General features: G+C 53.6%; 4 protein-coding genes across 4 annotated transcripts; 3 read left to right on the top strand and 1 right to left on the bottom strand.

Annotated features, from left to right (window-relative positions):
• Positions 1 to 166: 166 nt before the first annotated feature.
• D7B24_009600 (uncharacterized protein) lies at positions 167 to 2142 on the top strand (the record flags this gene model as incomplete). Its single annotated transcript, XM_028643670.1, has 5 exons — positions 167 to 505; positions 571 to 716; positions 770 to 1348; positions 1409 to 1978; positions 2064 to 2142. 5 exons carry the CDS (start codon positions 167 to 169, stop codon positions 2140 to 2142), a joined length of 1713 nt encoding a protein of 570 aa, XP_028492743.1.
• A 5207-nt stretch (positions 2143 to 7349) lies between these two features.
• On the top strand, positions 7350 to 14098 carry D7B24_009599 (Type I Iterative Polyketide synthase (PKS); the record flags this gene model as incomplete). Its single annotated transcript, XM_028643669.1, has 4 exons — positions 7350 to 7642; positions 7703 to 7994; positions 8052 to 14000; positions 14054 to 14098. 4 exons carry the CDS (start codon positions 7350 to 7352, stop codon positions 14096 to 14098), a joined length of 6579 nt encoding a protein of 2192 aa, XP_028492742.1.
• An 853-nt stretch (positions 14099 to 14951) lies between these two features.
• On the bottom strand, positions 14952 to 15932 carry D7B24_009598 (uncharacterized protein; the record flags this gene model as incomplete). The annotated part of the gene is made up of 1 exon (XM_028643668.1): positions 14952 to 15932. The coding sequence occupies one exon, from the start codon at positions 15930 to 15932 to the stop codon at positions 14952 to 14954; it is 981 nt and encodes a 326-aa protein (XP_028492741.1).
• Positions 15933 to 21363: 5431 nt separating this feature from the next.
• On the top strand, positions 21364 to 22638 carry D7B24_009597 (uncharacterized protein; the record flags this gene model as incomplete). The annotated part of the gene is made up of 1 exon (XM_028643667.1): positions 21364 to 22638. One exon carries the CDS (start codon positions 21364 to 21366, stop codon positions 22636 to 22638), a length of 1275 nt encoding a protein of 424 aa, XP_028492740.1.
• Positions 22639 to 23853: the final 1215 nt, after the last annotated feature.

The raw sequence follows: 23853 nt of genomic DNA, 5'->3' as shown, positions 1-23853 counted from the left end.
TGCATGCCCTCTCCGAGTGTGCACGAAACCAAACAACTTTCACTGAACAGTCCCTTTTTCAAGCCTGTCCTTTCGTGTCACTCCGCAGCTGTCGTTCTTAGTTATCTTCAACCGGACCTTTCGGATAGTCTCCGCTTAGGGAAGCAACCTTCGTTCAACAGAAGACATGCTCTTCTCGCGTTTCCTCGCTTTAGCCACAGCCGGGGTAGGCACGATTGCGTCTGCCAAAGTCGTCACCTACAAATGGACGGTGGACTGGGTGACTGCTGCGCCGGATGGCTTCTCTCGGTCTGTCATTGGCATTGATGGGCAGTGGCCATGCCCGACGATTGAGGCCTCGGTGGGCGACACTGTTGTGGTTGAGCTCACAAACAACCTGGGCAACCAGACCACCGGCATCCATTTTCACGGTATCAACCAGGTCAGCACCAATTTCATGGATGGTCCCAGCATGGTCACACAGTGTCCGCTACCGCCAGGATCGACCATGAAATATCAATTTGAAGTTAGTGTTTTAGTCTCCTACATCCTATTATTTTCTTTTCATAAACTCATCCTCGGGCTTTGTAGGCTGATGTTGGTGGTACGTATTGGTACCACTCCCATAACATGGGGCAATATCCGGACGGCCTGCGCGGCCCCATGATCATCCACGACCCCAATGACCCTTATGTCGGGCAGTACGATGAGGAATACATCCTCACCCTTTCGGATTGGTAAGTGGTTTGTAGCCAAAAGGTTCGATATCCTGGGCTTACATGGTGGCTAGGTATCATGAGGAGACCATCAACCTGGTGAGGGCCATGTTGTCCCCAAATAACACACAGCACAGGCCTCCTCTCCCGCAAGCCGTGCTAGTAAATGATGGTGCCGGGTCTCACTACCCCTTCGCCAAGGGCAAGACATATCGGTTTCGCATCATCAGCTTCGCAGCATTCGCCGGTTTCATGCTCCACTTTGACTCCCATGATATGAATGTCATCATGAATGATGGCGCGTACGTCAAGAAAAAACTGACATATCAGTTGCGCGTTGCCACTGCTCAACGTTACGATATTCTCGTCAGTTGCATCGACCGCGACAACCGCAACTACCCCTTCCTGGTGGCACTTGACCAGAACCCAGACCACACGAATGCCGATCTCCCTCAAAGCTGGCCGCTCAACCACACAGGCCAGCTGATCATGTTTCCCGAGAAGCCTCTTCGGGAGGATGTTGTTAACAAATGGCGCCCGTCTGATGACTCACATTTCGAGTCTCCGGATGGACCTAATTCTATTTTGCCTTCTCCAGATCAAACCATTGTCATCGACTTCACTACCTGCTTCGATAGCAATGGAATTCCTCGGTAAGCAAGTCTTCTATTCCAGACTGTTATGAGGCGTGGCCGCAAGCTGACTTGCCTCAGGAGCTGCATCAACCAGAAGCCCTACATCGAGCAGAAGGTGCCCACGCTGTATACTGCCGTCACAACTGGCGAATTCAATACAGATCCAGCTGTGTACGGTCAGGTCAATCCTTTCATAGTCTCAGCGGGCAGTATTGTGGACATTGTCGTCAACAACCATGACGTCGCAATTCATCCTTTCCATCTCCATGGACATCACTTTCAGATTCTGAGGAGGCCTTCCTCCGGCACAGGCGACTGGCCTGGGGCGAAGCGAGCTCGTCTCAACAGCAACCCTCCATACCGCGATACTGTATCTGTCATGGGTAACTCCCACACCGTGCTCCGATACAAAGCTGACAACCCCGGCGTTTACCTCTTCCACTGCCATATCGAGTGGCACGTGGAGATGGGGTTGACGGCGACCATCATCGAGGCACCGGACGTACTGCGTGACATGAGTATTCCTCAAGATCACCTTGAAATCTGCAAGTCAGAAGGAATTCCCACAAGTGGTAATGCTGGCGGAAACAGCGAGAACCCTTTGGACACTTCTAACTTCAATTCCGTACCGCCACTCGTGTATAATGGGTACGTATCAAATACTCTACCCTCGATGCCCTGTCAAGCAGAGAAGATCTGAGTGACCACCGATGCTGATACTATTTGTCCGCAGAGCCCTTTGGCCGATTCCTGGCCAGACGCGGCCGCTTGTCAAGGCAGTGCGGAGTGCCCGAGTGCGAACGCGAGCGTGAGCGCAACAATAAGGTCGAAACTCAGGTTGAGATGATATCGCTAACATGTATCACGATGACCATCTGAGGCCTCGGTTACTCTTTTCTCTGGTGGCCCGGAAAGCTTGTTGGCAATATTCACTGCCCACCCGGGATATGATGACACGGCATTGCGTAGCAAGGGCTTGGCTCTCTGTCCTTGACCTCCAGGCGAGTGACGGTGTCTTTTTTTGCTCGTTTTCCTGCGTTTCATAAGTATGATTTCTACCTCTAGCATGTAAACAGCGGGAGGAAATACTTAATCACTTGTGAAGTCCTCCCTTTTCGGGTCAAGGATTTATACACTTTGAACTGTCGTGATGATTAAGTGCCTATGCAGTGACGACCAAGATGACATTGTTTGATACTACGCTCTCAAGCGACAGAGATCTCTTTGTTTTGTCAACATTCAATGTGTATTACCAGTTAGGTGAGAACTCAGACTTACCCGTCTTCCATGTTGACATGGTCATGTAGCATGTGATATGTGATAGCCAACCAAGTCGGAAGCCGAATCAGTCTCTGGCTTGTTAGCCTACCTGAATGTGATGTGATTCCTTGAGGCCTAGATATAGTAAGCATTCCCATTCGCTACGGGATGGACAACATCTTTCTCCCCCGTGTTTGTTGAGTGAAGGAAGATGAGGGCCGTTCGCGGGTTTTCGTCCCAGCACCTATCCGTGTAGACTCAATTCCGTCATCAACACGGTGATACTTCTGCCGGATTGAATCATTTAAGGTCAGGGATCAGTCCACAGAAGGCAACTTGAACACGTTGTGAGACTTACTCATAATTCGAATATTCGCCAGAAATGTCCTACAGATTCTATGACATGACGAGGTGGAATAAATATGCTGTGGGAAACTGTAGCACAAATAGATATCAGTTTTCGGACAAATGCAAAATCCGGAGACAAGAGATACTTCGGAGCATGGTCTCCATTGTGCAGTGGCAGATTACCATGAATGACGCACGTGAAGAAACCAACGCGAGTTGAGCAACGTCGAGTGTGTTGGCGAAGCGGCAAAGAGGAGAAGCCAAGCCTGGGTAATATACACATCTCCACGCTAGAGATCGGAAGCAACCCCCGATCCCATCCTAAATCGACGCGCGTACCTTGCTTCCTGCAACAGTTATTCCAGCCCCGTAGTCTAACACTGTGATACATTTACGCCGAGGACGCCATTCTCTTCCCCTCTCATCGATAAGGTTGACGGATGAACGGCCTGCAGATTCCGTAGGATCCAAGCAGCTCGGGATGAGTTGACTGGTCCAGGCTGAATTGCACAAACAACACCAACTCCGCAGGTTACCGTCCACTTGCTTTTTAGGCACGCCACGCAACGGAACAAAGAACCGACTGGATGAATCTCCCGTACCTAGGATTCAACAAGACCGGATAGAGATGTGTTGCGTTGCTACCAAACCATGCAGGGTGTGCCTTTGATGTGCACATTGTGCCGCGGAACAGCAAAGAGCGCGCCGGAACGGGCTTCGGACGCTACGATAGGCAGCCTGATATTGTACATTTGTTTCATAGCATGCAGCATATGCGTAGGCTGGTTGTGTTTGGAAGTGAGTATGACACCTTTCTATGGCCGTGATGGTGATGCCTTCCGGAGTCAGGAACGCCACCACAACGATCAAAGGCAGAAGAAAAGCGCTTAGCGCAGGTCTGGGTTTCTTTGTTTCTATTCGTGGCTCGAAAATGAGGTCTACGTTCTGTGAGAGGCAACATGATGGTTAGGTGGCAATAGCCAACGTCAAAAGCAAAGCATGGGTTGACCCGAGTCACCACATCAACTACGCAGTTGCCATCAAAGCAGCAGCACAACAGCAAGTTGAGACAAGGGACAGCGGTTTTTGGGAATGTCTGAGCTGAACATGCTGTGTTGCCTTGTCTATTGTCGTCAAGGCTTCCGACAGGATAGAAATTCTCCGCGAGCCCGCCGCTTCAAAGTTTTCCATGGAACAGCTTATGCAGCAGCACCGGAGATGGTTGGGGAAGCCGGCATCATCCCTGTTTCTGCGGCTTGGTTCGATATGATACAGGTGATATGTATGATGATGAGTGTATTGAAGACAGTTTGCTGCCCGATCACGGCCACGTGCTTTATCTGCCCATGCTGTTGGGCTGGTGGCTGACATTAATGACAGCTAAAAAGAACGATTGCTTCGGTGATGCAGTGCCAAGAAGTAATGGCTCGGTGGATGAATGGAGGGGTAATTGCAGTATCGAGATAAGAACCGCACCACCATCTTCGTCGTGTGCAGCATGAAGATTGCCGTGTACATACCCCTGGTCAAGAGACGGACGCATGTTCCGTCCGCTGCCGCCGGAGAAACTCTTGAGCAGTTGGCCAAGCTATTTCTTCTGCCAGCACTCAAACAACTTAAGCCCCCACTTGCAGCCATACTATGGCTGACCTGGTAGTCAGCTCAGCTCGGCTTCAAAACCCAAGATGGCGTCGGACGTCCGGAGCGGCAGGAGTGGTGACAGCTCACAACAAGCAGCGCGGCAGGCAGAGTCGATGCGTATGACTGATCAATGTGTGCAAAGTGTCAGCCTGGATAACAAGTACTCCGTTCTTACACTACAGATCCATGTCAGACCGGTTGCGCCCACATCCTTCTGGATATTCCTGAGCTTCTGCGGCCTGATGAAAGGCCATAATCAAGCTACGAGTTGACAAGGAACATTTCCGAGCAATAAGCTGACGGTTCTGCCTAGGAACCGGCCCTGGCAAACGATGCAGGTCAGTTGCTACCAGAGCCACACCAGAGTGAGCGCGAGAAAGCAGGCTGCAACCTGCCATTTGTGTGTCGCTTGACAGACAGGAGGTTGACTCTACCGAAGTCGAGGTCTCGGTGAGCCGCACTGACGATGGTGGCGCGTGGCTTGCACCTTGGGAGTCCGACCGCCAGTCCATCCGCACAAGTGCCGATTAGCGCGCTTCTGGGTCCCGACATACCGTTCAAAGAGCGAAGAGTTGGCGACCCTGGAACGACAATGCGTTTGGACGAGCAAAGAGACCTACCCAAGGGATCTAGCAAGCAGATGGCACCAGTGCCTGAGACGTAGCTCAACCTGGAAGTGGAGCATCGAAGCCATTTCTTTCAGGCTTTCATTTTGCGTTAAAAAGCCGGCGTAGGTGCTCATTCCCCACAGCCTACTCTCAGATACGCTTGGCCGCCTACCTTAGACACTGCCTGATATTGGCTTTGTTCTTGTGGTGTTTTGGTACGACGTGGCGATGCAAGTTGACCGCTAGACTTGACGCACTGATTGACGCATCCGGGGATCGGACGCATGGTGAGGAGAAGAAAGACCATTTCAGCTGAGATCAGAGCCGCAAGGCCTTAGCATCATGGCACAGCAGTCGATAGTTCGGCGCGAAGGTTCGGCGGAGGTTCGCCGTGTTCCGAGGCTGCTGACCTACCTAGGTAAAGTGGGCATGTGAGTCCTGGATTCCGAGGGCGGAAGGGGCAACTGAGGGTGCATTCTGCTGAGTCTTCCTGTCATCAGACATGTCCAGGCTGCGACAAATACAAAAGTTTCGAAGATCAAGATTCGGCGCATGCAAACAGAGCATGTCCAGTGTTGCATACATGTTGTTGGATGGTGGTGGGTGGTGGATGCATAGCACTGTTGGCAGCCGCAAGGCCGAGGCAGAACCAAAGCCGCCCCCTTTTGGTGCGAGGAAAGGACTGTGGGAGGCCGGATCAATCCGCCATTCGCTGGAACGCGAACAGTTCGTGCCCATGGAGGTTATGATTGGCTGACAGGATGCGACTTCCGTCCAATGTTAGGGCGTTGTGAGCCACGAGTTCCACGGGTCGCGACTTCACAGCAACTCTGTCATTGTAGGCCCATCTCTAGCCGCCAAAGTGCGACTGTCCATCTTCCACAAGATATGGCGCAGCTGGGGTTTCCCCCCATCTCAAATCGCGCTGGAGCACTGCTGCCATGTTTCTGCCAATTCTCAAGGCTACTTTCTTCCCGAAAGAGCCGCCGGCGGCGACTGGAACAGCAAGGGCCACCATCTCACCCTGAGCTTCTCTCCGTGGCCCAAGCACCTTGGGGATGTCCGTCGGACCAAATGCTCGACCACCTGTTTCTCTCCACGACCCACCAAGTCCCACGGACTTGGCTCGAAAAACAGACAGGATCTGCTCTGCTCTCCTTCCTTCATTGACGGCACGCCGTTTCGTCCGAGCTCTCCTGGGTCATCTTTCGACTGCCGCTGCCAAAGTATTACCGTCTGGCTCGTGTTGCCTCGCACCGTCAGCCGCCGCCCCTTCCATCCGGTAGCCCGGCATGAGGACCTCTGCACTTTCTGGATCTTTCTTGTCTCACACGACAGATTCCGACAGTGCATACAGGCGCTCGACAGGGTGCTCAATCAGTCTTGGCCGTACAGGTTTCAGGGCCAGGGCTGACGGCCAGCTATCGTCGTCGAGAGCCATGACCGAGCTCCGTCAAGCACGCACTTCTGATACCAGTGCGCGTGCGCTCGTGACATCGCCCATGTCTGAGCTACCATCAAACTCGCGACCTAGAGCCTATTAATTTATCTGATCACGTCATGGACCTCTTGCCACGCCTGGCAGCTCGCACAAACTAACCGCAAAACGGGACGGCTAGGGCTTGGGAACACTGTCAGACGAAGCCTAATCGACTGCCTGTCCGTCCACCTGTCCGTCAGTCCGCCTGCTTGCCTTGGCCTCCTGATCCTGATCGTCCGTCATAGTCGCCGCCAGGTGGCGCAAACGCCAGATACCCAAGCCAACGGCTCCGTCCAGAAGAGGCAACCTGTTGTCGTTCTCCCACAAGCTTCGGTGACCGACGCTTTTCAGGGCCGGTCTCACATGAGTCTATTCCCTCCTTGACTGGGTGGGACCAAGAGGAGTGTGCAGTTATGACCGGCATCTTTGACCCTTGGCCCTGTCTTACCTGACCTGGGGGCGGCTCATCCATCAAATAGATCCGGCTCGTGGAGGGTAGCTATCAGTATGGTGACGTGACGACTTGAGATGAATTATTTTGGGTCAATGAGCCTGACAGGGGGGTCCAGGCACGCTGAGCCTCTCTGCCCTTGATATAAATTTGTCTGCCATCCCTACGGTAGATCTCTGTGCCTGATACCACTCAGTTCAACCAAGGCATCTCTGGTGACCAATCCACACAATGGTCGGCACCATGTCTTTTCTCCTCTTTGGAGACCAGTCGCTCAACACGCATGCCTTCTTGGCCGAGTTCTATCGTCTAGGGGCCCCGGGTATCCTTGCCAAGACCTTTCTCGAACAGGCCGGCCAGGCTTTGAGGGAGGAGATTGATGGTCTGGGGAAATTGGATCGCGCCCAACTACCCATCTTTCGCACTCTCCAACAGCTTAACGAGAGATATCACGCCCAGTCTCGCAAGCACTCCGGTGTCGACAGCGCCTTACTTTGTGTCGCTCAACTAGCTCACTATATCGAGTAAGCCCCTGAGCGGTCTCCGGGAGAGGTGGAACATAGAGAACTAATGTTACTGTACAGTCGAGCTGAGAAGGAACCTCAAGATGTAAAGGCCCATGAGGACACCTACATTCTCGGTCTTTGCACTGGTCTGTTCGCTGCTGCAGCCGTGGCATCGACGGCTTCTGTGTCTACCCTGATACCCGTTGCCGTGCAGACTGTCCTGATGGCATTCCGAACCGGCTCGCATGTCGCTTCATTGGCGGAGAGGCTGTGCCCTGCTACTAGTCGGTCTGATCCTTGGACGCACGTCCTGGTCGATGTCACCGAGGCCGATGTCACCAAGGCCCTCCAAAGCTTCCACTCCTCCCATGTAAGCACGCATGTCTCCTGCAATGAATCCGACAGCTGTTAATATTGTGCTGCCTAGTCCGTACCTCCTCCTAGCCAGGCCTATATCAGTGCTGTGTCTACCCACCGTCTAGCCATCTCTGGTCCTCCAACAACTCTCAAGGCGTTGGTTGAAAGCAATTTATTGGGTGCACAGTCGACATCGATCCCTGTGTATGGGCCGTATCACTCTGCCCACCTACACTCTGGTGTCGACATTGACAGACTGTTGAGGCTTGACGACGTGAACGTTACTCGTCTTCTTGAGCAGACCAGGCCACGCTCGGCGGTCATGTCTGGAGCTCGAGGCACCTGGATCGCCAGCCTCGACACGAAGGATCTTATTCGTACTGTCACTCGAGAGTGCTTGACAGAGCTACTACAATTCCACAAGGGACTTGAGCTCTGTGTTGAGACAGCGCAAGCTTTTGACGGTACTAGCTGTCTGGTCATCCCCTTCGGCCCAACAACAAACGCCGAGAGTCTCTCCAGTCTCATCAAGCAAAAGACAGAGCTCACCGTCATCACTTGTCAACCACCAAAAGTCACAAACAGCAGTGACGCTCGTATTGGCAATCATGGACCCAGTGGGAAGTGCAAGCTAGCCATTGTGGGCATGGCTGGTCGCTTTCCTGATGCTGCAAGCCACGAAAAGCTGTGGGAGCTTTTGTCGCAGGGCTTGGACGTCCACCGTGTCGTACCAGCGGACCGATTCAACATCGATACACACTATGATATCACAGGTAAAGCCATCAACACTAGTCACACCCAGTATGGCTGCTGGATTGAGAACCCTGGGTTGTTTGACCCCAGGTTCTTCAACATGTCGCCGCGCGAAGCTTACCAGACCGACCCTATGCAACGCATGGCCCTAACCACGGCCTATGAAGCCTTGGAAATGTCAGGGTATGTCCCGAATCGGACAGCCTCGACCAGGCTTGACCGGATTGGTACATTTTACGGCCAGACCTCCGATGATTGGCGAGAAATCAATGCCGCACAGGAAGTCGACACATACTTCATCACCGGGGGAGTACGCGCCTTTGGCCCTGGCAGAATCAACTACCACTTCGGTTTCAGTGGACCTAGTCTGAACATCGATACAGCCTGTTCTTCCAGTGCCGCAGCTCTGCAAATCGCATGCACCTCGCTCTGGGCTAAAGACTGTGACACGGCAGTCGTTGGCGGCTTGTCTTGCATGACCAACCCCGATATTTTCTCAGGACTCAGCCGTGGCCAGTTCTTGTCCAAGACTGGTCCCTGTGCCACGTTTGACAATGGAGCCGATGGTTACTGCCGAGCTGATGGCTGCGCCTCCGTCATCGTGAAGCGTCTGGATGATGCCATTGCCGACAAGGACAATGTCCTTGCGGTCATCCTGGGCACGGCGACGAACCATTCTGCCGATGCCATATCGATTACCCATCCTCACGGACCTACGCAGTCGATCCTATCATCAGCCATTCTCGATGAGGCTGGCGTCGATCCTCTTGATGTTGACTACGTCGAGATGCACGGCACTGGTACTCAGGCCGGTGATGGCACGGAGATGGTCTCTGTCACAGACGTATTCGCACCTGCCAACCGCAAGCGTCCTGCAGACAGACCTCTGTATCTCGGCGCTGTGAAATCCAACATCGGCCACGGTGAGGCTGCTTCAGGTGTGACAGCTCTCTGCAAGGTTCTCATGATGTTGCAAAAAAATGCCATCCCTCCTCACGTCGGCATAAAGAAGGATATCAACAAGACGTTTCCTAAGGATCTTGCGGAGCGAAACGTCAACATAGCTTTCCACATGACACCCCTCAAAAGGCATGATGGGAGACCCAGGAGAATCTTCATCAACAACTTCAGCGCCGCCGGTGGTAATACTGGTCTCCTCCTGGAGGATGGTCCTAGCCAGACGCCCACACAAGCGGACCCTCGCAGTGCTCAAGTCATTACTATCACGGCCAAGTCCAAGACGGCCATGATTAAGAATGCTGAACAATTGGTTACGTGGATGGAGAAGAATCCTGAAACCCCGCTTGCTGATGTTGCTTACACCACAACGGCCCGTCGCATGCAACACTACTGGCGCCTGAATGTCGCCGCCTCCACCTTATCTGAAGCCATGTCGGCCATCAAGGAGCGGCTTACTCAAAGCTTTGTGCCCATCTCGACTGAGCAGCCAAAGGTGGCCTTCTTGTTCACAGGCCAAGGCTCTCATTATGCTGGTCTTGGCAAGGACCTCTACGCCCACTACGCTGTTTTCAGAGACAGCATCGATGAGTTCAATCATATTGCCGAAGTCCATGGCTTCCCGTCTTTTGTGCCATTGATTGATGGCAGCGAACCTGACGTCTCCAACCTATCACCCGTGGTTGTGCAGCTTGGCCTTTGCTGCTTCGAGATGGCTCTGGCCAGATTGTGGTCTGCATGGGGCATCAGGCCCGCTGTGGTTCTGGGGCACTCTCTCGGAGAATACGCTGCGCTGAACGTCGCCGGCGTGCTGTCCGCGAGCGACACCATCTATCTCGTCGGCAGTCGCGCTCGACTTCTCGTTGACAGGTGCACTGCTGGTACCCATGCCATGCTCGCTGTGCAGGGCCCGGTTGGAACTGTCAACGAGGCTCTCGGTTCCGAATCCTCCTCAGTCAACATCGCCTGCATCAACGGGCCTCGTGAGACCGTTCTCAGCGGTGAAGCCGACCACATGATGAGGATTGCCACGCAATTGGGCGCGTCTGGATTCAAGTGCACCCAGCTGAAGGTTCCCTATGCTTTCCACTCGGCCCAAGTCGAGCCAATTCTTGACGAATTTGAGCATCTTGCCCGTTCCACCCGCTTCATGCCTGCTCAGGTGCCTGTCATCTCACCTCTTCTTGGTAAACTCGTTGAGCATGAGCTTATTGACTGTTCGTATCTTCGCAAACATGCCCGCCAACCTGTGGACTTCCTCGGGGGCATCATCTCGGCACAGCAATCAGGAGCAATCAATGAGAAGACCGTCTGGCTGGAAATCGGCCCTCATCCTGTGTGTGCCAACATGGTCAAGGCCGCTTTTGGAGTGGCCACCATTGCGGTACCCACGCTCCGACGCAACGAGCCAACCTATAAGACCTTGAGCAACGGGTTGTGCACTTTGCACACCGCAGGCCTGAGCCTTGACTGGAATGAGTACCACCGGGATTTCAGCGAGTCCACTCGTCTACTCAATCTGCCCAGTTATTCCTTCGACGAGAAGAACTACTGGCTGCAGTATAGTGGTGATTGGTGTCTCACCAAGAACCGGGGCTCGGCTCCGGCTAAGGCGCCTGCTCTTCTGGAAGCGCCGAAGCCCAAGCTCTCGACAACTTCAGTGCATGCCGTCACCAAGGAGGAAATCAACGGCGACACTGTCATCATCGAGACCGAGACCAATCTTTCCCGCGAGGATACAAGAAACATTCTTGAGGGGCACTTGTGCAACGGAACCCCTCTCTGCCCTTCGACGCTGTACGCGGACATGGCAATGACCATCTGTGACTACGCTTACAAGCTGGCACGACCCGAGGCTGTAAATATCGGACTCGATGTTTCCGATGTGGAAGTTCCCAAGACATTGATCTTTGATGATAAGGTCGAATCTCACATGCTGCGCTGTACAGCAATTACCAATGTTGCTCTTGGCCACGCTGATCTTGTCTTCCACACTGGTGAAGGCCCAAAGAGGACTGAGCACGCGAAATGCAGGGTCAACTTTGGCAACACCGAACAGTGGGCTGACGAGTTCGAGCGTATCAAATATCTCATCAGCGGTCGCGTTGATGCCCTCATCGAGGCCGAGAAAGTCGGGAAGGCTTCGAAGATCGGCAGAGGCCTGGCCTACAAGCTTTTCACTGCCCTTGTGGACTACAACCCTCGTTTCCAGGGAATGGAAGAAGTTATTCTTGACAGCAGAACATGCGAAGCCACCGCCAAAGTCTCTTTCCAGACAAGCGAGAAAGATGGAAACTTTTTCTTCAGTCCGTACTGGATTGATAGCTGCTGCCACATATCTGGCTTCATCATCAATGGTACAGATGCGGTGGACTCGCGCGAACAAATATTCATATCCCACGGTTGGGGCTCCCTCAAGTTCATTGAGAAGCTCGATGCCTCCAAGACATACCGCTCCTATATCCGCATGCAGCCGGTCAAGGACACCAAGGTTATGGCTGGCGATGCTTATGTTTTCGATGGCGACCGCATCGTAGGAGTCTGCGGCGACGTTAGATTCCAGTCGATCCCTCGCAAGGTCATGAACATGGTTTTGCCCCCCCGCGGGCGCGCGGCAGCCGGCATGATCACCGGTGCTGCGCCCAAGGGTGTCTCCAAGCCCACGATCGTGTCACCACCCAAGGCGTCTGCCCCCAAGACAAAAGCCTCGAAGCCGCTGACTTCCTCCAATATTCACACAGTCAACGCAAAGCTTGCCAAGCCCATGTCAGTTGTGGCTGAGGTCATGGATATCATTGCTAAGGAAGTCGGCGTGTCTCATGATGAGCTTGCCGATAACATTGCCTTCACAGACCTTGGGTGCGACTCACTCATGGCGCTCACCGTGGCTGGACGTATGCGAGAGGAGCTCGATCTGGATATCGATTCTCATGCTTTCGTTGACCATGCAACGGTCGGCGCTTTCAAGAAGTTCCTGGCCCAGCTCAAAGTTCATGATGATGCCAGTCCTGCCCAAAAGACTCACAGCCGCTCTGGGAGCTATGGGGCCCAAGACTCTGGTGTCTCATGCGTCTCGGACTCAGAATCGGACCTGACATCTTCTGATTCTGTTGTCACAACACCCCCAAACGAGAGTGACGAGACATCACTGAAGGATGGTGAAAGTCACGACAGCCTGCAATCCATTGTACGGTCTACCATTGCTGCAGAAATGGGCGTTGATGTTGACGAAATCATCGCGGCTCCGGACTTGGCTGCACTTGGTATGGATTCGCTGATGAGTCTTTCCATTTTGGGCACACTACGAGAGCAGTCAGGTTTGGATATTCCTGGCGACCTTTTCGTCCTTAACCCCTCCCTGTCCCAAGTTGAGAAGGCGCTTGGATGTGGACCAAAGTCGAAGGTAGCACCAGTAGAACCAGTAGCACCCAAAGTGTCCAGCATTGCTCGCCCAGCCTCGCCGCCGGTCGCCCCTACACGGGTCATCAACACCCATCCCGGCAACACCACAGCAAGCATCACCAAGCCCCCACCACCCAAGGAGATCGTTGATCATTACCCCCATCGCAAGGCTTCATCGACTCTTTTGCAAGGTAGTACGCGAACTGCTACCAAGAAGCTCTTCCTGATTCCCGATGGCGGCGGTTGCGCGACCTCTTACACCGAGATTAGCCAAATCTCTCCTGATTGGGCCGTTTGGGGGCTCTTTTCGCCCTTCATGAAGACTCCCGAGGAGTTCAATTGCGGCGTGTATGGGATGGCTGTCAAGTTTATCGCGGAGATGAAACGTCGCCAACCGGAGGGTCCCTACCATATTGGGGGTTGGTCGGCTGGTGGTGTCATCTGTTTCGAGATTGTCAACCAGCTCACGAAGGTCGGCGAGCGCGTCGATAACTTGATCCTTATAGACTCCCCTTGCCCCGTCATTATCGAGCCGCTCCCTCGATCTCTGCACGCCTGGTTTGCTTCCATTGGGCTCCTTGGGGATCGCGAAGATGCGTCGAGCAAGAAGATTCCCGATTGGCTGCTTCCTCATTTCGCAGCCTCTGTCAATGCCCTCAGCAATTACACGGCGGAGCCCATTCCCGCCGACAAATGCCCCAACGTCATGGCCATTTGGTGCGAGGATGGCGTGTGCCACCTCCCAACCGACCCTCGTCCTGATCCGTATCCCACGGGTCACGCTCTTTTCCTCTTGGACAACCGGACCGACTTTGGTCCCAACCGCTGGGACGAGTATCTTGACATTGCCAAATTTCGTACCAGGTCTATGCCAGGAAACCACTTTTCTATGATGCATGGTGACTACGTAAGTAATCTTTCGCATGTCTGGCTCAATATATAGCGACTAACACAGTCTAGGCCAAAATGATGGGTACCTTTATCCGCGAAGCTCTGTGTCAGTAAGCTTGCTTGAGGCTACGATGGTGCGCTCGCCAAAGATCACCACCGCCCTCTTATTTATTAGTCATGGTCACATTTTTGTCTTACCCCCTTTTATACGCTCCTTTTCGATGAAGTCTTATGAGAGATCCTGCATTGGGACTTTTTTGTTTCTGGTTGTATCTACTAGCGATAGGGCAGTACGGCGTGCAGCACATGGTGGGAGATGGAGCACTGGGATAACTCAAATTGGCCGCTGTCGGATGCTCACGTTCTTTTACAGCTCATGCCTCCACCAAGTCTTATACTTTTATTAGAGAGGATAAAGGTATGCCTCATCCTGGAGATGCTTCCTCCTCAGATCGTCGATAGATTATAGTGCATTTATGAATCGAATCGTCTTCGTGTAGTCGTCTGTAATAGGAAGATTGTTGAACACGCTGTATATCATCATCTTTTGGTGGATGACGGACAGTTCGGCTCACTGGCCAACAAGCTCATCCAGACTGTAGGCTTACATGTTCTTTGTGCTACGGAAGGAATATGTCTTGGAGCACTCGGCATCCGGCCAATCGCTGGCGAAACTACGACGCGCTAGGTTTCGGAGTGTCTATTTGCAATGTGGTCTCAACAGCGTCTGCGTAACCCAAGCTCGCTGATTCTGAGCCTGTCATGATACAAGTCATGTTCAAGAGCAAAGATTTCTTTTTTTCTTTTTAGAGACGACAGTAGAATCGCCTCACGCCTGCAGACTATCGGTAACCTCATGGTTTATTACAGATAAACACACCGGAAGTATGATACGAAGAAGATGATCCTTGGTCTATGTACAGTGAGGGAGCGGTGGGCCCGCTGCGGGTGCGAGGTCTGAGTTGGCTTACTCGGACCGCACGAGGCGGGACCGCGACTGCCAGCCGGCCGAATCGACGCTGCGCTTGCCCATGACGACCACGCTCTTGGCGTAGTCGCTGGTGCCGCGTGTTGGGTCGGCGTCGGTGGCCTTGCATTGGGCGCCGGCCTTGTAGGCGCCGCGGGAGCCGTTGACGCCGAAGAAGTCGCGCTTGGAGGAGGTGGTGGGGACCATGGCGCGGGCCGAGTCCTCGGTCCAGCCGTTGATGAAGTCGCCGTGGGAGCACCAGGCGGGGCCGCAGGAGAGCTTGAAGGGGGCGGCGGCGCCGGACCAGCCGTTGGGGAGGACCTTGCGGAGGTTGTAGCGGATGCTGAAGCGAAGCTGGGGCATTGACTTCATGCCCTTGGGGCACCAGTTCGGGGTGCCGTGAGTGCGGGACTTGTAGGCCGTCTCGAGAGTCGCCTCGTTGACACAGCTCGGGAAGTAGAGGAGCTGTTGGAGGTGAGTGCCGCAGGTCGCGCTGGGGAAGCCGTTGGCGTCAAGGGCACCGCCACCGCCGCCCTCGCAGAACCACTCGGCCTTGGAGTCGGCGGGCACCTGGGCCTTGGTCTTGGCCTGGGCGTCGCCGGCGACCATTTTCAGATTCTGTGGGATGGCCACCTCCGCGGGCGCCTCGCCGAGGTTGTAGTAGGCGCTGAAGCGGGCGACAGGAATGGGCTCGTACGTCTTGCCGCCATCCTTGGTGAAGAGAGGCGTGGGAATCCAGTAGACGGACAGATCGTTGGGGTTCTCGAGGTTGGTGCAGCCCTTCTGAAGTTCGGCGCTGGTCTTCGTGCTGACCGTGACGGCGTCGGAGCCGAAGAAGGAGTGCAGATGAGACTTGTCATACTGGCCAGGGAAGACTATGGGGTCGATGTTCTTGAGCATAAAGGGGCCGGGGGCGCTGATGACGGTGTAGGCCTGGGCCACGCCGAGCAGGGCGGCAGTGAAAAGAATGGAAGCAGACATCCTGTGTCTTGCCGAGTTATTGGAACGAATGTAGTGTAAAGAACGAAAAAAAGGGATGGAAGTGAAGGCGTGAACGACTAGATCAAAGTCAAAGAGGGAACGAAAAACTGACTGGACTGGAAGTAATACGTTTCCATCGTCGGTGTTGATTCTCTTAAGTACTTTAATGTGAGCTCCTCAATCATGAGGTTGGCACCGGCCGAGCCCAGCCACTTGGTCCGCGAATGCAGGCCATAGGAGGCTGTATGTTGCGTTATTGAACCCCTCTGTAATTTCCGTTGACATACTGAAGCTGGCCAAGAAGTCGATATGGGCGTCGAAAACTCCGAATGCAGCACCTCAGGGGGATTACTTAACGCAAAAGAGGAATGGCGTCTATTCGATGTGTTTCAAATGAGGACGAGGGCCGAAGCATCCCTGAACATTCGGGAGGCACCACAATTTGTGATCTGTGCTTCGTCTGCCATCCAAATTCGACAAGCGCACAGGGACCTGATTGTGTTATGTTCCCGACTTCACATGGAATCTTGCGGCTGCCTCCGCCCGGACGCGGAGCAACAAGGATTGCGGCTGCATGGCAAATCTCAAGCAACATGGTGTCAAGGATCATGTGGCTTGGAGTTTGTTTGAAGTAGAAGAAGGCTAGGAGAAGAGACTGCCCTTCTCACGAGATATCGCGATGTATTCTAGACCTGCAACAGCGCGCTTTCCCATATCTGTCGTTTGACTACAAGGGGCCTGAGATTTTCCTGGGCATAGGCTGACGCTCCATCAGTGCAGCGTGGTCAAGTCTAGACTATTCATCATTGCCGTTCTTGCCGCGGCGTACGCTTGGCATCTCGGCTGTTTTAACGAAGTGGCCCAGAACCCACCCGATCTTGCGACAAGGCACGACAAGGGTCGGATCTTATCTTGACTTTCTGACTGATCGCGTTCCGCGTCTTCCTGTTTCTAACATACAATGGTTTAGCAGGGCCTGCGTGGTGTCTGGGTTAGTGTCTCTCTTTTACTGATAGCCTCGTAGCGTGTCGGGATGGCTCCGTATAGACATTCAAGACGGGAACAAAGTATAACCTTTAAATCAAAGAATGGTTCTGTTAGGTCGCCTCCAGCTTTGGAAGAGATGAAACGTCATGCAAGGCTTCAGCCCATAGGTCAACCGACTCCCAAGTAACTAAAACGATGATATCACATAGCTTTCATAACCTTAGGCCCAGTTATTCTACTCACACTGATCTTAAATGATCAAATCGTACGTCGCTCAGACATCGAGTCACATCTTCCAAAAGCCCATGGTACGCTCTAACGATTCTCCGCCCAATTTGGTTAGCAGCCATACAGTCAAAGTGTCTTTCTATTAACCGGTTTTAAGAAGGGCAACGAACATCAACGTTCTGCCTCTGCTTAGGGGATTGAAGTTCATAATATCCTTTCTAAAGTTTATGTAGCCAGGGGACTCACTCGTGCACTGAATTAACAGGGCATAATCATTAAGGTCAAAAACTTTGTCAATCGCCTTCAATCTTCACGACGAAGGGGCCAGAACCGAAGCCATCCCCATGTTTGCCGATATCCACTTGGGGAGCTTGTTAAGTTGTAGGTCTCACGTCATCGGTAACCAGATGCTCCTGGAATAATGGTAGAGCAAGGCCATAAATGTTTGAAGAAGTCGTCAGTTATTCAGAACCCATGGTATCCAAACGCAGAGAAAATCTTCGACCAGCTTATCATTAACAGTACATGACCTCCCTTGCCGTCCCGGCCTACTGGCATATACATGGCAGGTCTCTGGCGGCATTGATGATGACCAGGCCAATCTAGACGGCATGCCAAAGTCAGCCCAATCCACGCAAGCCGTACATGACACTAGACTCCTTTTGTTGGATACATTGGGGAAGTACTTTTCTGGCGACAACGCTGGTCGATTAGTGGATCGGTCACTCACGAGGCGTTCTCGACCAACAGGTCTGGGGCCAATGTTGATCTTGCTGTTCTTGTTGATTGCCACGGCACGTTGGGCGAGCTCGTGTTACTCCCTGTGCGCCCGATCAGCGATCTTGGTGAATTGTTTTGCTTTCTGAGTCCCCAGCACTGCGAGAGTCACAGATAACCCCCAAACTCGGCTGAAGTCGATAGACTATTGACGTCGTGTAACCCGCACTGCCGATACGAGCCTCAGTTTTGGGCCATTGAAAAGGGGAATTGGGTCAGCCAACGGACGCCATCAACAGGCAGTCTTCCCGCGTCATTCTGGTCATTGTGCTTTTCTGGACACGACTTGGATTCTATCATCATGCTGACATGGTAGTGGCCGAAGTGGCCGAATCCATGTCTGAAACTGCATGACAATGTGTCAGCCCTTCGCAGACAGACGATGCAAGACAAGCGGAGCGTTTCTTCACATCACATGCCTGGAGCTACTGTTTGAAGTATGTCAAAGTTGGATGTGTGCATCGTTGCATTACATTTCGGAGAAAAGTCTGGTGGGTGTCAGTTACATTGCAGATTAACCTACATATCGGGATTTTCAGACAAAGCAGTGTCATACCAGAACCTCACCCCGTAGCCAGTGGCTGTATGTATAGAATTACTTTCGACATGTGACGGTGGGGTTTTGACACTGAATTCTCACGCGCCGGAGAAGCTCGACACAGAAAGGTACAGTGGACGGTCGACTGTTATCGCACCACTCTAGCATCGCCGGGCGGAGGTGAGAATGGCCGCTCGAGAGATTGCCAGCGGCCAGCCTATTTCGTGGTACGGCGCCTGGCGGCCTTTGTCGGGAACTTTGCGGCGACCCGTGGCTTGACTTCCTAGGTGATAGCGTCAGGATTCGATGCTGTAGATGAATTTCGGCCATCTTGGACCCTACCCGCTTGATGTTGCGAGGACTTTGTTACGCTGGTGGAACCCCGGTTGCTGGTGAAAAAATGTTGCTGTGGAACCAGACTCATGGTGATGGCTGGAATAACCGGGCAGGTTCGACTTCAAGAATTTCGAATTCTTGCGGATGGTGCGAAGCTGTCGAATTTTCCACCTCGAAGGACGATCACGCTGCACAAGATCGGGTATCGGTGCCGTGTGGAAGCATGTTGTAGCGGCTGTGATGTGGCCGAGTTTTCAGGGCGCTGGTCTGTCACAGACGTGGGCATGGGCTTCTGGCGTACACCACGCAGCCTAGGGGATTCACGAAAACTTCGCTACCAACAGAGAGGTCGAAGCAGACTTACCGTACTGTTGACTTTTTTTTGGGGGAGGGGGGGGGGGGGGCAACAATCGCATACATCGCAAAGATGCGCATTTCCAAGTTCAGACCACCAGCTACTCAGAGTGGGTGGAAATAACCTGTCGAGGTCGAAATGCTCGAATGTTACGTCCACGTCGCGCGTCTCTGGTTTGACCCGAACTCTGTTGTAGACATACGAGAAGGCCATGGCCTATGGACCAGATTTTGATGCTATGTCGATCGCGGATGCGTGTCCATTCCCATTATTCCCATTGAGACTACCTACCTTGGTACGAAGTCAAGGTGATAGCTTAGGATGGAATGGTGTATCTAGATGGTCTTTAGAATGCATAAGTATCTGGGGCCTGAAGCTGTGGTATACGTGGTAGGAATTTGCGTCGGGGGTTGGGGGGTTGGGGGGGTTGTGCCCGGTCTCAGGCATCAGCTCTAGTGGCGCTTCCGCTGGAGATAGTGACCATACCACCCAAGGCAGGCACCTGCGACCCCTCTGGTCGAGTGGTCGTCAAAGTAAGGCAGGCAGGCATCAAGCACAACAAACACTCTAAAGCGCCTGCTTTCCTAGGTACCTCACCTTACACATCACATCCTGCCTTGCCTCAGTGACCACCTTAGGTACCTAGGCAGGTGAATCCACCTACCCTTCACGAGCAAATTAATACCCCGTCTGCCATGGACGACTACTCCGAAAGCCAATCTGGAGGCTCACCAGGTATGTCCTGTGGAAGTGGTGACCTTCACGTGACGGCTTCCAGTTCCTCCCCGCCTCTGGTCAGCTTCCTGGCGGATCATTCTGCGACTTTCGAGTCTCAACGACATGCACTTCGCTTGCAGCTATGCAGCAGGCCTCTTCCCGGCCCCCCCATGCCCCGCCTCGCCTTCATGTTCGCTTGGCATACATGTTGACCCACACTCGTGAGTCGAGCCCCAAGTTGACGTTCGGGGCACAAGCAAATGACTAGGCGCGACCAGACCAATCCGCCGTTTTGCACACCACAGTAGGCGACGAGACCGCCAGCCGGTCACCTAGCATCAATCTACCAGCCAGAGTAACAACAGCGTCATCACCTACGAACTGCCTGCGACTTTTGCTCAACGAGCACCGCCGGAAGACTCGACCATGTAAAAATGCCAACACGACAGGCTACCCACGACTGTATACTTTGGGGGAGCAAGCTATACTGCCGTGCCACCTCGGTCCCGTCCTGCCCTTCTGCAGCTGTCCCATCGATCAGGCAGTCTAGACTGCCAGTACACGCACAAGCATGGCTGATCCATGTCCCTTGCCCCCTGTCCCATGGTCGACGTGCCATGTCTGACCCTCTGCGCTGGGAACTGGGACAACGTCTCTGCGAGTGCATAGTTGTCTGCATACCCTTCATACCTTTCACATACTTTCATTCTGTCGCTTCACCCTGGTCCGCAGAGTGCTGCCTCTAATCTACACGGCTTGGGCTGACAGACAGTAGCTACGTGGTCCGAGAAAGATGTGGGAGATGTGGGAGACGTGGGAGATGTGGTCCCTCGCCATGGGTAGACGCAGCGGCAAAACCTTTCTGCAGACAAGCGACAACTTGGCACGATGCATCATGATCTCGCAACTCAGGCCTTGACAAGGGAGGGGCTGAACGCTTCAGCTTGATGCCCAGCAGATCCATGCGGCCGAAGGAAATGGTGGGCTTCTCGCAGAGCTCCCCCCTCTTCGCCGGGCACCACCGAGCGTGGAGGAGCAGCACCGGTCCATGTCGTAGTGATTCCTGTTTTCCTTCTCGCATCCCCATCGGAGACTGATTCAGTCAGCTTGGTGCTTTCAAGCCGCTTTACTTCATTTCGGTACATACGTGCTGATCCTATTTTTCACAACTCGACACGCCCCAATCGCTCGCTGCTGAGCACACATGTACCTCCTATCTCTCTCTCTTTTGGTCGCCTTCCAGCCTTGCTCGCGCTGCGGCCTGCGGGGTTCCCCAGAACCCTGAGTTCCTTTTCCGTCTCCTCGCACGTATAGACCGCCTCTCCTTGCCATCTCACTGCAGCTGGCCGTGCCATCTCGCTGCTGCTGTTCCCCCTTGGCTAGCAACGTGCATAAGATATATATCTCCTGGCCTGGAGACTTCCCGCGAGACTCATCCCCCCCTGATGCTGAGCGTATCCGAAGCATCGCGTTCTCTCTTTTCACCACTCGACATGTCTTCAAGTTCCAAGACCCGACAACCCCGCCTTCGAGCCTCTTGCGATGGCTGCTTCCTGGCCAAGGTCAAGTGCTCCAAGGCTCGCCCCATGTGCTCACGTTGCTTGTCGTGCGGCCTGGAGTGCAACTACTCTCCGTCTAGCAGAGCAGGCAAGCCAAAGGCAGACCATAACTCTAACAGCCGCCTCGTAAATCTGCAGACCCCTCCGACCAGTATCTCAACCACTGCGGACGAAAATGCTGCCTCTCTTCTGCGTGATATTCCAGTCACCCACCCTCTTTACAAGATCGACACAAATTGGGACGTTACAATGGACTTTGCCGATACTTTCTCGAACCCTTTTGGTAGGGGCCCATCAAACCCTTGCGAGGCAAATGGCCTCGATACTCGGGACCCTGGCAACGTCACGAGTATATACAGCAACAATCTGCCGTGGACGCCTCCCAACGACTTTGCGTCGATCAACTACACCGATCTTTCCTATACGGGCACAAACCTGTCAGGACCTCAAAGCCGCTCCGTATCGATGGACGACACAACCTCCCAGCTTAATTCGTGGGTGGATTCAGTATCGCGCGATACACAATGTTTTAGTACAACCGCTCCGGCGTTGACGCCCGCAAGTATGAGCTCAAGCTATTTCCCTAGCCCCTCCTCAACGCCACGAAACGGACCAAGCGCTCAAAGAAAGGTCAGCTCCAAACATGATGGTGCAAACTTCTGCACTTGTTTTACAGTCTGCCTTCAGTCGCTCCAGGACATGCACAGCGCATCTTCACCCGATCCACCGCCATTCGACGTTGTTCTCTCATTAAACCGCCGAGCTGTGGATAGCTGTGCTGCTCTGCTCGCATGCGCACCATGCCTAAGCCGTTCAGGAACACACACAACTGCCATGCTTCTTGCGACTATCATCGGCAAGATCACGAGCTTTTACCAGAAGGCAACACATTCTTATTTCGATGGAGGCATTGAAGATCGAATTGCCGGACAAGGCAGTATGCATGGTCTGAGCGGCACAGGGGCGAGTCTAGGTATCAGTCTTGGTGCCTATACATTGGGGGGCGAAGACGGTCGCTGGCTTGAGCTTGAGATTCTCGCTCGCGAGCTACACAAGTTGGAAGAGGTATACGCTCAGTTCCGAGACGTATGCGGTGAGCTCACCGACGACGCGGAAGTCAGTCGAGCTATGATCGGGTACCTCGGGCACAACTTGGGTACGACTCTCAAGGTCGTAAGCCATCAGAAGGGTGGATTGAAACGTGCCTGATTCAATGTCGTCGTCCGGCAGGCTCATGGCCACTAGGAGGCAAGCCCCTGTTACAGACGAAGACACGCAGTAGTATCCCCATGGACTTGCAGGCTACCAAGGTACGGTGATACATCAGTCGACGACAGATCTCTGCAAACTGCTACTGCTTACGCCGGCCATCTCTTTGTTCACAAACGCGCGCAGGGGCGGGGTAAGGGTGGGCTTTCACATTCGCAGGCGTAATCGCAGGAGCTCCATCAGGACGACTTGAAGATTATTTCGACGACTAAGGGGACACGACAGCGGACCGGGTAGGCACCCAGCTCTCACTACATCGGAGAAATTGCATTTACTATACAGGTCATGATGGTGTTCAGGTGTTTTTGGGCCGGGTTGGCCGTTTGCTGATGTCTAGTAATCAGCACGATGAGAGAATGTACACTATCAATTATTGGGAACACAGTATCAGTCAAGGTTGATTTCACGACCCTTGCTCGTCATCCAGCTCATCACTAGCAGTATACCCGACGTACAGCATATTTGGCTCGAAGCAGCTGACGGCGGGGCAAATGCAGTGGCTCCGCCTCACCAGTCAGCTTCCACCCCTCTCACTTTAACGTTTTTCCATTCTTTTTAGAACTTGGGCCCTTTGTGCCTGTGCCTGTGTTCGGATGACGAGCTGTTGGGGTTGTCCGGGCAGGAACACCGCCGGGAACCAGCTTGGGTCTGACGTGAGCTGGGCTCGAGGAATCGCCATGCCCTGACATTCATCCTTTCGCTGTTCAAGGCCTTTCGCCATCCAGTCACCCTCTGCGGGGGGAGGCAAAATTTTGACGACGAACTCAAGTGGTTGCTCTGTGCTACTGGTTGGCGGTGGGGGTGAGCCTAGCTGGGCCTATCTCTTAGCCTTTGACCCCCTCCCGCCCTCCTTCTTGCCCCTTTTCGCCATGCCGGTTCCTGTTGTAAGCATGAGGTGGTTGAGAGGGTGTGAAGGGGGGCCGGCCAGAAGGCTGGCAGCAGCCGTCGCAGATAGCCCATAGGCAATCGCCCGAAGGCTGGGCGCCCCTGGGTAAGGGGATTATGGAGTTGATGAGGGACGGCGAGTAGGGACTAGGGCGTACGGCTTCACCTTGGCTTGTTCTCTGCCCTTCTGGTATGGGTGTGGGGGAAATGTCGTTCGTTGGACCGGGTGCGGCCCTCTGGCGTCGAGGTGAACTAGGGCGAAGGGGGGGG

The sequence above is a fragment of the Verticillium nonalfalfae genome (assembly GCF_003724135.2).
Source record: "Verticillium nonalfalfae strain VnAa140/NRRL 66861 chromosome Unknown scaffold_99, whole genome shotgun sequence".
NCBI lineage: Eukaryota > Fungi > Ascomycota > Sordariomycetes > Glomerellales > Plectosphaerellaceae > Verticillium > Verticillium nonalfalfae.
The sequence above is the reverse complement of the archived record's forward strand: the minus strand, read 5'-3'. Positions and strand labels throughout refer to the sequence as shown.